The sequence below is a fragment of the Dipodomys merriami genome, unplaced genomic scaffold (genome assembly GCF_024711535.1).
Source record: "Dipodomys merriami isolate MVZ:Mamm:240054 unplaced genomic scaffold, mDipMer1.0.p SCAF_24, whole genome shotgun sequence".
NCBI lineage: Eukaryota > Metazoa > Chordata > Mammalia > Rodentia > Heteromyidae > Dipodomys > Dipodomys merriami.
Genome location: NW_027203826.1, coordinates 24098786 through 24112409, shown reverse-complemented (window position 1 = coordinate 24112409; position 13624 = coordinate 24098786). Strand labels below are relative to the sequence as shown.

Sequence of the window (13624 nt, the reverse complement as noted above, 5' to 3'; positions counted from 1 at the left end):
TTGAATTTATCTTGATTAAAGTAGAATGTCAAGGAGAAAAGTTTTGGGGTAATGGATGGAATAATTTTGTATGTGTTGAATTTAATTTCCTGTGGTACTCCTAGGTAGAGATGTTTGTAGGCAGTTGGATATTTTGATCCTAACCTTGGGAAATAATGATTTTAAAAATGATAAATGTAGGCTGGGAATGTGGCTTACTGGTAGAATGTTTGTCTAGCATGCATAAAGTCCTGGGTTCGATTCCTCAGTACCACATAAACAGAAGGAGCTGGGAGTAGTGCTGTGGCTCAAGTGTGGGGTAAAGTGCTAGCCTTGATCAGAAGAAGCTCTGGGGCAGTGCCTATGCTCTGAGTTCAAGCCCCAGGACTGGCAAAAAAAAAAAAAAAAAAAGATCAATGCTTGAAACTTGGGAATAGTAGTAAATGAAAACACTTAGAACCCAAATGTTTAAGAAGAGAACATGGCTGAGGATGCAGTCTTGGGAATGAATAGATTCAAAAGATTGGCAGAGAATGAAGATTGAACCAAAGAAATATAGACGAATAAGCACAGATCTGGGGTTAAAATCAGGAGAATTAGAGGAAGGGACCATTAGAGAGGAAATAGCTTCTAACTGGAGAGCATTCCTACAGTATAGTTACTTCAGGTAGGTCTATTAGTGTAAATAAGAAGGAACTACAATGGTAAAACTATAAGGCATGGACAATTTCAGAGGAATAGTGGGACAGAAATCTGATTGTCGTTTATTTAGGACTGATTGGGTTACAAAAAGGATATTGGGTACACATATGCAGTATTAACATTTTATTTTAGTGGTAGGGTTTTTTTTTTATTAGTTTATGTTGTTTTGTTCTATAATTTAATTATAGAACAATTTATATTCTGTTGATGTTTAGCCCAAAATAATGATAAGGCATCAGGAACAATTGGGTGCTACCAGCTTCTTTTAAGGTACACACTGTATTGTATTAAGGTGGGTTATAGGGAAGAAAAGATTGCTTCTCTCACCCATTGCCAGAGTAATGGTGGAGGCTCTTGTAACAGAAATTGCATTAACAATAGAAAGATATAAAGGTCTATTTCATATGATATGTGATATGGTAGCCTTCATAAATGAACACCCAAAGAGACAGAAAATAGTGTTTTTGTGCTAGATTTGAGACTGGACAGTCATGTGGAAGTGTGATTTGACAAAAGAAGTGTAATCAGATAATAAACTGGAGGAACTTAGTAAGTTTTATTCAGATTTGTTTTGGCATCTGTGTTGTCAAGGATATAGGCATTCCTTTCTTATGGACAAGAGGAGGATAACTTCAGAATGAAAAGTTTATAACCTACTTCTGGGGAAGGTTGACATATGGCTTGCCTTTGGAAAAAAGGAGCAAAGGGAGGGTGAGAATGAACATTTGTTTCTACTTTTATGTCCAGTACTAACCAAAGTGCTGCACCTTAGAGTACCATATGCTAAAGTTGTGATTGTGTCTTAGTACAACACTCCCCCACCCCCGTGTAATGTAACTGAATAATACAGCATTTCCTTCAGGTATTTATGTAAGGATAGATGATTTAATTCGGGCCTTCAACATAAACGTCTGGAATTGTCATGAATGAAAAATACTGATTCTGAGAAATTAACTTTAAACATTTTGAGCTTATGAATTAAAATTCTTATAGCTTATGTTTCAAAAGCAGTATATCCATTTTAAGTAAAACAAGATGACAAAGACATTGATTTGGGATTCTTTAATTAAATATCAGAATTCTTCTGTCTTCTGTTTCTTTTGAGGAGCTTAAGGAAGCACTGCCAAGTAGCCCCAAGTGAGCTGTAACTTACTAATCTAATTACTTGATTCTTTTATTTGAAAATTTAACAAATAACAACAGTAGACTTACCACCATTGAAAGTGTATGTGACAAGAGGTCTGTTTAGGTATAATGAGAAAAGGAGTAACATAATCATTATTTCATGATGACATTAAATTAAATGTTAATATTTAACATTAATAAAATTAAATGTTCATCATTTGAGATCTATTTTTTCATGAAATATGTTGCTCTTTGTAAAAATTCTTCCCACTTGTGGATGCTAAAATGTAAAAATTGATGAACACAAAGTTGTCTTTGGCTTGAAGGAATGGACATACAGAGACAGGAACTTGGAGTATGCAAAATTTATCTCAGTGAACCCAGTGATATTTTGAAAAAGAATTACAGAGTATTATAGAGAATCATGAGTGTCAGAAAAATAGGAGATGTAGTTGGTTAGGTGAAGTTCCTGTTAAACAGTTCCATTCTCAGGAGGATAAGTGAGGCAGCAGCAGGGGAAATGGCTGATTCTGGATTGTTTCTTTTTCTGGACAATTAGATGCATCCATTGTTACAAGTGAAAAATGCTTATATGGTATTCATTTTAAAGATATTTTAAACAATGTTATGTACATTAACATTAGGAAAGTCAAGATATTTCAAGGGCAGCATAGCATATTTTAATGCAAATTGACATACATTGAAATAGCTGGTGTTCTAGAATTAGGTTTAGATAATTGAAATAATTTCCTTTAGCAATCTAATGTCATGATAAACACTTTCTGAAAAAACGTGTTTCAATTCTAATAATAAATTGTGTTTATTTATTAGAGCATCTGTCCTAAAAAAATTGTGAATTTTATATCTGATTGAAAAGGAATCAAATACTCCCACTTATATGTGGTGAATGTCATAGATTTTGAGTTTAACAGATGAAATACATTTTTTGAGTTTGTATATAGCATAAGTATTTCAGATGAAACTGGTTCTCAATAGATAATAAGAAATAAGTCTTAACAGAATTTATCTCCATAATACAGTTTACTCATTATAAAAGTGTGGGTTAAAAGTATTATTGAGATTTTTATCTCTAAAATTCTATAATAGTTGGATTATTGAGCTGCATGAAAATTGATCAGCATGGGCTGGGAAGGTGGCTCAGTGGTAGAGCGCTTGCCTTGCATGCCTGAGGCCCTGGGTTCTATTCCTCAGCACCACATAAGCAAAAAGAAAAAAAAGCTGGAAGTGGCGGTGTGGCTCAGGTTGTAGAGTGCTAGCCTTGAGCTGAAGAGCTGAGGGATAGTGCCCAGGCCCAGAGTTCAGGCCCCATGACTGGATCCAAAAAAAAAAAAAAGAAAATTGATCAGCACAAGTAATTTCACAATTGCTACAATCAATTTAATTCACATACAGGGTATTTCTAGAATCTGTAGTATAATAGTGTCCATAGTAAAGGTATACTGTTTAAAATATGATCTTTTCTGCAAAGGATCTCTTGTATTACTTCATAGTAATAAGGAAGTACATAAAATCACCATTATAAAATGATGCATATATTCAATACCAAAGAAAAATAATATGCAGTCCAGAACCTCAGCAGCAGAATGACATAGGTTGTAGTGTAAAGCTTCCCTTTAAAGATGTGGCTGTTTCCTATAGAAGTTGAAAGTAGAATATATATTGACATATAGGGTAACATCTGTGGTTTTTTTTTGTAATTTTTTTTTTAGGACTTTGAGACATATTCTTACTAAATTGTCTTAGGCTGGCCTCAAACTTAACATCCTCCTGCTTCAGCCTCTTGAATAACTAAGATTACAAGTATGTACCACAATGCCAAGACACAATATTGCTGTGAAGCTGGGCTCAGAAGCAAGGATCTGAATGGTTTTTTTTTGTTTTTGTTGTTGGTCATGGGTCTTGAACTCTGGGCCTGAGTGTTGTCCCTGAGCTCTTCCGCTCAGGGCAAGCACTCTACCACTTGAGCCACAGCATCATTTCCAGGACTCTAAATGACACTGGGTTTTAAAATAAAGTAAAAGTTTTGTTGTTCATCCAGCAAGGATAAACTTAATTTATAATTGATAATTTATAAACTTAATTTTATTATTGTAAATTTAGTTTATAAACTTAAATTTGCTTCCTGGATCAATTGGAATCATGGAAATTCATAGGGAAAGGGAAACGTTGCTTATTAATTTGATGGCATGTATCTTCACAGGTTGCATGTTATTTTTTTTTTAATTGGGTACTTTACGTTCTGCATGGGTATTTTGAGCTCAAGATGCCCCTGATTGAGTTAGCCGGTTTCTTCTCATTATATCCATCCTTGAAAAACTGGTTTTAAACTGTAAGAATCATTAGCAGAACGTCTAGAAACTTTTTCTGAAATGAAAAACAACCTTATTACTGAAAGAATTTTGTAGGTGAGTGTAGCTGATTTTATGATCAATTTTTAGACTGTAGAGTGACATAGAAAGGCAAGCTAAAATAATGGATTCTTCTACTAGGTATGAGGCTAGTATCCTTTTCTGCCATTTGGTAGTTGTATTTATTTCAGTTTTTTCATGTTAAGATGGTGATAATATCCCCAACATGGGTTGTTTGCTCATTTTCTCCTTCATTTATTCAATGACATTTATTAATGTTTATTTTGTGCCAGATTATCTTGTAGTAATTGGAGTGTATAGTGGTGAATGCCACAAAAGAGATCCTTGCGTTATGGAGTTTGCTTTCTCTCACACAAGAAGGATATGTGGAAAGGATTGATTAGGTAGGAAAATAGACAATGGGCGATGATAGGATAATGATTTCTGGGTAGTCAAGGAAAGTTCTCTCCTTGAGCAATTTTCAAATACCTGATGACTAAATGCTTTGAAGAAATCCACCATATATATATGTATATGTTATATATATATATATATGTTAAAAGAACAGCTACTTCTGCTGGTGGATCATGCCTGTAAACCTAGCTACTCAGGAGGCTGACATTTGAGGATGGCAGTTCAAAGCCAATCTGGGCAGGAAAGTTCATGAGACTCTTATCTTAAATAAACCAGCAGAAAACTGGAAGTGGTTCTGTGGCTCAAGTGGTAGAGTGCCAGCCTTGAGCTAACGAGCTCAGGGACAGCACCCAAGCCCAGAGTTCAAGCCCATGGATGAAAAAATAAAATAAAAAGAACAGCTAATTCAAAAGTCCTAAGATATCAACAAACTTGAGGTTTTGTTAGGATTGAATGCTTGCTATTATATGCCTACAGTTATAATTGTTTAGAAAGGTTTTCAATGACCTTGGAATAAGATCATAAGCCACTTTTGCTTCTTGCAAAGAAGCATGATATTTCTTGCATGTAGTACCATGGGCTAGACTGTTTAATGTCCCCAAATGATATATCAAGTGATTATAAAACAGTAACAAGAGGTAGCACATACATAGCACTTTCTGTTGCCTTATTGTGACTGCCTAGGAGAAGAATTTTGATTCAGAGTTGAGAATTCTCAAAAACAAGAGAGTAAGGTAAGCTAGTATGAATTGAGAGGAATCACAATGCCAAAAAGAAACTAAATGAGAAGCCTTTTCCTTGACAAATATGTTTTCCACTTGGTATCTATCAGTCTTTTGGTTTTAGGCAAAGAATTGTTTGAAGAGTGGAGACTCCTGTCAGAAAAGGGCAGGTTATAGTCATGATAAAGGCTATAATCTAAGACTTGGAAAAAATTATATTTAATGAAGTAAGCCAGACCCAAAGAAACATGTTGTATGCCTTCCCTCATTTGTAGTAGTTAGAATGTGTCCATAAATCTACAAGTAAACGCAATGGATGCTAAAAGACAAAAACCTATATTTCGACATGCTAAATTAAACAGGACTCATTCACACAGTGAGACCAAAGGAGGATATTCTTAGGAGAGGATCACAAAGGCTCAGTAGCTATGTGCATATGATCATATAAAATGATGTTTATTGAAATGAATTCCAAGAAATGGAAATGAGGTTTTTATTTTACTTTTTGTAGGTTTTCTTTTTTGTTTTTCACCTTTTGTCGCTGTTTTTGATTTCTGTACTTTTCGTCTTGTATGTAAGTTTGTCTGTTTTGGGGAGCGTAAGGGGAAGCACATAAATGGTGGGACACTATGTTGAAAATGAACTATATAACTTGTGGGGGGAAAGGGTCAGGATGGAAAAAACTGAGAGAAAACGAGGGAAGAAGTGACACTGTTGAAAAAGAAATGTACTCATTACATATCACCTTTACAAAAAAATAAATAAAATTAAAAAACAAAGGTTGTAATCTTACCTGTTCTCAGAATATCTTATGACTTTACCTTCAGTACTGAGTTACTGTTTTAATCTTTGTCAGGAGAAAAGGAGTTGGGCTGGAGAAGAAAGTAGCTCCTGTTCTTACACCTTTGCTTCCAACAGGAAGCTCTGTGCTAAGTATAGGATTAATGTTAAAATGCCAAGTTTATTCTTGCTATCTCCATCTAATTGTTATTAATGGCTTAGGGTCCTTTTGCTCTGGATAGAAATCACAAAAAATGTGAAATCCCAAAGAAAGCTCCGTTGGTGTTAGAACATCAAGCTCTGAGTGCCAGTGGCTCTCAGCAGCTAATGTTAACAGATTTCCCAGCTGTTTTTGGCAGCCTTCCTAGGTGCTCTCAACACCTGGAGTTTGCAGCTCACAGTAGCTCCTGGCAGCTTTTATGCAGTTCTCTGGCTTCTAGGTGTTCTTGGGGATAACAGTCCGTCAATGGTGTTACTAACTCAGTATAGCCAGCGCAGCCCAGTCTACCTGAGAGAAATCAAGAACAGGTAATGAAATTATCCCCAAAAGGCTTTACTGGGATTTATGCTGCAATACAGAATGGTCATGCAGGGTACAGAAGTCCTAGACTGCCCAGCCTGATGGAGGTGTTTGTGAGAGGATTGCTGCTTATAATTCGCTGCTGGAAAAAACGGTGAGCCCACTCATATACACAATATCACTGATTGCTCATTACAGACGTTCTGTCCTAGTATGACAGTCTGCACAGGTGTACTTGGCTTGTCTTTCCTAGCTGTCATCAATGAGAGAATTGTTTCTTACAGAGTGCAGTGTGGTGGGGACCTTTGGATCAGTTTTGAAGTCTGAGTTCATCCATGACAGCTGTGGCCATGAAGCAAATTCTTCTTGGCAACCAACACATATGCAGCTTGGGATTTGTTGATCTCTATGGAAGTGGTGAGGGCAGGCCTCCACATGAGGAAGTTCCTAAGTTATATCCAAGGCTCCCAGTATCTGTAGGAGTTATGGTAGCTGGATTTGGGTCTCTATCCATTGTCATGACAGTGCAGTTGGGTCATTGAAATAACTATTGATTTCACAGCACTTTCAGGATTTGCAGACGTGACAGTGCTAAGGTTGCAGCCACTACAACCTGTGATAGGACTTTAGGCAGTGGTAGTAATGATCACAACCAAGCCTGTCTCAGGGGCCACAGGAATAACAGCAGTGGCCTTGGTAGATCTCTGTACAACTTGAAAGAGATGCCTGGTTGTACTCTAGGGCATCACTTTTAAGTCCATTGACCAAACTGCTGCAACACGGACAGAATGGTCCAGAGCAGGGCACTTTGATTGCTGGGCAAACACAGATTCCTGTCACTATCTTCCTGTGTCCTGGGGTACTCTTGTACTGCAGGTAGTGTGATTTCAGCTCTGATCCATACCCTACCTTCTTCCTGACTTCACAGGCCTGATTTGGCTGTCTGGTTGAACCTCAGGGAAGCAACAGCAGCAACTTAGTGGCTGTGTGTGTATGTGTGGTAGTGGTGGTGGTGGTAAGGTTTGACAGCTACCATTTGAACCAAGCACTGCTAATATAAGCTCCAGCCAACCCCTCAGAGCTTCAGTTACTTAAAATGAGGTAATGGAAAGAACATCCTAAAAGCAGTGATGAGAAGTGAAGAACTTTGCTTGATGATCTGAATGTAAAGAACTTTCTATATATTTCCCACGAAGAATAAAAGTCTTTGTTATTTAGGAAAACCAAGATTCAGCAAAAGTTAATATTCTTGTCCAGTAAATTCAGTCTAACATGTATTCCCTAGCCAAGTAGTCCCTTCACATGGAAAAGAAAAGTATCCCTTTAGAAAAAAAAAAAGAAAAGTATCTCTTTAGAAGGAGATATCTGTCTTAAAAGATATTCTTTGATTTTGGGTGCTTCAACAGTCTTTCCTCTACCCCCTCCCTGGTTGTGGGGCTTAAACTCGGGGCCTGGGCTATGTCCCTGAGCCTCTGTGCTCAAAGCTAGTACTCTTCCACTTGAGCCACAGTATCACTTCCAGGTTTTGGGTGGTTAATTTGAGATAACAGGCTCAGGAGGACTTTTTGCCGCGTCTGACTTAGAATTGAAATCCTCAGCTCTCAGCCTCCTGAGTAGCTAGGATTACAGGCATGAGACACTGGCGCCAGCTTCATCATTCTTTAAGTTGGAGAAAACATCTTTTTTAAAGTAAATTGTTGGGCTGGGAAGGTGGCTCAGTGGTAGAGCGCTTGCCTTGCATGCCTGAGGCCCTGGGTTCGATTCCTCAGCACCACATAAGCAAAAAGAAAAAAGCCAGAAGTGGCGCTGTGGCCCAAGTGGTAGAGCGCTAGCCTTGAGCTGAAGAGCTGAGGGACAGCGCCCAGGCCCAGAGTTCAGGCCCCACGACTGGACCCCCCCCAAAAAAAAACTTTTAAAGTAAATTGTTACCATTAAAAAGCATAAAATGAAAATATATTTTATTAAAAAGCATAAAATATATATTTTGACTCAATATATAACCAATAGTAAGTGAATACTTAAAATAATTTTTCAATTTATAAAAGATAAAAATAGCTGGGTGCCGGTGGCTCATGCCTGTAATCCTAGCTACTCACGAGACTGGAATCTGAGGATTGAGGTTTGAAGCCAGCCCAGGTAGGAAAGTCCGTGAGACTTTGTGCTATGGCTTAATTGGTAGAGTGCTAGCCTTGAGCTGAAGAGCCCAAGGACAGTGCCCAGGCCCAGGGTTCAAGCCTCATGACTGACAAAAAAAGAATCCCCCCCTCCCCAAGCTATAGTGTTCTTATAACATTCCAGAAAATTTTTTGCTGACTTAAACTTCTCCGTAGCATTTGCCTATCTCTATAATGGACATATCTTTTCCTTACATAATTGTGTATATTCTGTTATAGGGTTTGCATAGACATTTTTATTAAAAGCAAGAGGTCTTATGGATAGCAGGAGAACAACAAAGGAGGGGGTAACAATGCTTGACAAGAAATGTACTCATTACCTTACTCATGTAATTGTAACCCCTCTGTACGGCATCTTTACAATAAAATAAATTTTTAAAAAATGAGGTCTTATAAACAATTGTCCTTAATTCAGGTTTGTGTTAGAATTGCTGGTGATTCTTCAAAAAACTTTCAGATTTCTATATTATACCCTAAAGATTCTGACTAGTAGATAGTTGAGGTTAAGATCATCTCTGCCCTCCACGGTTAATTACATATTTGTAGCTAGCATTTAGACCAATGGCTTCAGAGGATTTATATACAGAGACATCAGCATATTGTACTTTGGATTTGATGATACTGGAAAAAGTTTGATACCATACGAAAAAAGTTTTAGAGTTTATTTTAGTGTGAGGAAACTTTATAATTTAACCAACCCATACTGTAAAAGATATATTTGATATTTGGACTGACTTCAGAATTCTTAAAAACAGTAATTAGTCATATTTTATAACTTAAATATATCATAATACAGATAGATACTACAGAATACAGAATTCTTTTTTTTTGTTTGGGTTTTTTTTTTTAACTGTATTTTTTTTGTCTTTTCTTTTTTTGGTACTGGGGATCGAACCCAAGACGTTGCACTTGCTAGGCAAGCGCTTTGCCACTGAGCTACATCCCAGCCCAGAATACAGAATTCTTAAAAACAGTAATTAGTCATATTTTATAACTTAAATATATCATAATACAGATAGATACTACAGAATACTCTCTACACATACCTGTTAAGTCCTTTAGATCCTAGTATGATATAACCTAACAATAATAAATTTGTACAAGGTACTTTGGTCAATATCCAAAGTATTATATATAACTGGGCCCTGGGGACTCATGCCTATAAGCCTAGCTACTCAGGAGACTGAGATCTGAGGATCACAGATAGAGGCCAATCTGGGCAAGACAGTCCAAATGCTCATCTCCAATTAATCACCAAAAAGCTGGAAGTAGAGCTGTTGTTCAAGTGGTACAGCATAAAGCTCAAGGACAACACCCAGGCTGCCTTCAGTTCAAGCCCCAGGACTGGCACGTGTGCTTGCACGCGTGCGCGCATGCACACACACACATGTACACACACATACCCACAGTATTGTATCTAACTTAACAATTTGAAAGAAGCATTAGTTTTATTTTATTACAAATACTATAACTTACCATAGTAAGTTGGCCAATGTGGAATACCTAATTGATAGTAAAATTTTATTTCAGACTCAGATGTATTTGATTCCCAAATCCATGTTTTTCTGGCTAGTTCTTCGATATATATTTATTTTGTGTCACACACCACATGATTTGTTTAATGAATTAACTGTCTTGTGGATTAAGCAGATATTAAACAAGTAAATATAAAAATAAATATGCAGTTTTATTGTGGTAAAAGTCAGGATTTTGTGAGAATCAAACACATAAGGAACTTACCTTGTAGATGGAGAGGTGGGTTCTAAAAAACCAATTTGTTTGAGGTAAGAATCTAATATAGATAAGAGAAAGTTAAAGAGAAATGCTCTATGGGCAGAGAGAAAAGAATAGTCTGAGGCTTTGAATTGGGAAAGAGTTGAAAGAATTTGAGTTGGCCTTGAACCACAGTCCCTCAGTCTTTGCTTCCCAGTTAGCTAAGATTATAATTATAGGTTTGGCCCACTGCACTCAGCCATTTCAGATATTTTTAATGAACCATTGAAATGCTGTCTTTAGATTTCTTATATTTACACACATGGTTATATCTTTCTTAGTCTGAGGGAAAAGGACATTCCAGTGCTGGAGATGCAATATATGAGGTGGTGAGCCTGCAGCGAGAGTCTGACAAGGAAGAACCTGTTACTCCTACTAGTGGAGGGGGTCCAGTGTCACCTCAGGAGGATGAAGCAGAAGAAGGTAAGAAGTTGAATTAATTCAGATTTTTCTATTTAGAAACATATTATAAATCTTTAAAGCGTGATGTGCATGTATGTGTGTTTGTCTCTGGACACACTATATGGCCAAGGTGTTTATTCCTAGTCTTTGCCACTTAGATTAGATTCTACTACATGCAGAAGTGAATTTAGTTTATTGGGTTCTTTGGTTGCATAGTTTCCACTGCCACTTATGCAACTATTTCATTTTGACAGAATCACTTTGCTGGTTTGCTGCCTATTTTATTTTAAGTATTTTGGAAATATTTAATGAAAAATTTCAGATTCAAGTATTTTTAGAATTCCCCTTTCCTCCTCTTCTCTCTTATTGTCTTCTCTCTCCTCCCCTCCCATCTCCCCTCCACTCACCTTCCCTCCTCCCTTCCCTTCTCTTCTCTTTTCTCTTCTCTTTGATTACTCTTGCTAGGTGTCTGTGTTGAATAGGAGTTAGATATCTTTGTCTTATTTCAGATCTTAGAGGTAAAGCATTCAAATTATTTCCATAAAGTATGATATTAGCTTTGAATTTGTTATATTTGACTTCTTTTTTAATTGTATTTTTTGGGGGAGTCTTTTCTTTTTTGGTACTGGGGATTGAGCCCAGGATGTTGCACTTGCTAGGCAAGCATTTTGCCACTGAGCTACATCCTGGCCCTCATATGTGACTTCTTATGTTGAGGCATATTTCTTCTGTATCTAATGTGTTCAAGAATTTTATTTGTATCTTTTCAGTAGCCATTACTTGATTTTATTGATATCAAACTCTATTTCTTATTTTTACTGTTTTCTTCTGTTAACTTTTAATTTGTTCTTGTTGTTTTCATTTATTTATGCAAAACATTAGATTATTTGAAGTATTTTTCTTATTTTCTTTCCTTTTTTTTTTTGTTAGAACTAGGGTTTGAACTTAGGTCTTCATATTTACTTCTCTTGCTTGCTGGCTGCTGTTTTACAGTGTAAGCTACTTGTAGCCCTGATTTGTGTTACTTATTTTGGAGATGAAGTCTCATGGGCTTTTTTGTCCATGACCCTCCAGTAAATCATTTGTGGTCATAAGGTAATTAATAAATTCAATATGATATACAGAAGCCTATGACATTTTTACTGTAAAGTTCATGATATTTATAACACATAAAAGGGAGGTATTCTTTGAAGCACTGAATTGATATGTCTCTTTAAAGGTATTATTTTTTACATTATCTTTCTAAGTATAGTCTGAGTATTGTACTCCCAGATAACATTCATATTTTAGATATTCCTCTGTCTAAAATTGTAATTCAATATAAGATGGATAAGTAATATGAAGGACTATCTTCTAAGCAACATTATTTAGGGCTCTTTCATCATATTTTTAAGCATTTTAGAGGGTGATGCCAAGCATATAAATAAGTGTATTAACAAAAATATTTTGTAAGATAATTAGATTGTGTCTGCCAAAAGCCATACATACTTCTTTGAAGGCCAAGTTATAAAAAAAAATCTCAAGGAAACCAGAATAATGTTTTAGATAACAGGCAAACCTTAAGTTAATTTCCCGAGTTTTTCATGAGAAATTACTAATTGTCATTCGAGGTATGGAAAGGTATTTTATGACTCAGTGATAATTACTTTAGAGGTTTAAGATTTGAAAATTGTACAGATATTTACTTATATAAAACAAACTTGTAACAAACTGATACATTTAGAAGTAAATGGCAAAACAAATGTCCCACAGATTTTTCTTATTAAATCAGCAAAATATTTAGAAATACCAACTACTACAATTATAAAATGTATAAGAAAAGCATTAGAAAAAATAGCAAATGTACTCATTACCTTGCTCATGTAACTGTAACCCCTCTGCATAGCATTTTTACAATAAAAAAATGTACAAACAAAAAAAAGTTTTTTAAATCTTAGAGGAGAACCAAAATTTGGCTCTAGGTTCTTTTTTTTTTTTTTTGGCTGGTCCTTGGGCTTGAACTCAGGGCATGGGTGCTGTCACTGAACTTTGTGCTGAAGGCTAGTGCTCTGCCATTTGAGCCACATGTTTTTTTTTTTTTTTTTTTATGGATTAATTGGAGATAAGAATCTCATTGATTTTCCTGCCTCAGCTGACTCTGAGCTTATCCAAAGATCTCAGCCTCCTGAGTAGTTAGGATTATAGGTGTGAGCCAATAGTTTTTGAATTATTATTTTAAGAAATTTGATGAGGAGGGCTGGGACGGTAGCTCAGCGGTAGAATGCATGCCTTGCAAGCATGAGGCCCTGGGTTCGATTCCTCAGTACCACATAAACAGAAAAACCGGAAGTGGCGCTGTGGCTCCACTGGTAGAGCGCTAGCCTTGAGCTGAAGAGCTGAGGGACAGCGCCCAGACCCAGAGTTCAGGCCCCATGACCAGCAAAAAAAAAGAAAAAAAAGAAAAAAAAAAGAAAAAAAAGAAAAAAAAAAGAAATTTGATGAGGAAATTGAACTAAAAATGCTACACTATTCTGACCAAAGAGGGCATTTTTGGGGTATTATAAAAGATTTTAGTGTCTTTGTAGTTGAACAGAAAGAGCTAAAAATAGGGAAGTGTTTACCCACCAAACTCTTAACTACACACTTTCCTGACATGCTCTGTGTCTTTCTTTACAAATGCTCATT

At 36.3% G+C, this 13624-nt stretch overlaps 1 protein-coding gene across 4 annotated transcripts in view; it reads left to right on the top strand.

The window, feature by feature from the left end:
- Rabgap1l (RAB GTPase activating protein 1 like) overlaps window positions 1-13624 on the top strand; it is a 460833-nt gene that overhangs the window by 90540 nt on the left and 356669 nt on the right. For all 4 annotated transcript variants that reach the window (XM_070034430.1, XM_070034428.1, XM_070034429.1 and 1 more), the window contains one exon: window positions 10840-10981. In XM_070034430.1, coding sequence (XP_069890531.1) covers window positions 10840-10981 — 142 coding nt within the window. The remainder of the gene's footprint in view (window positions 1-10839; window positions 10982-13624) is intronic.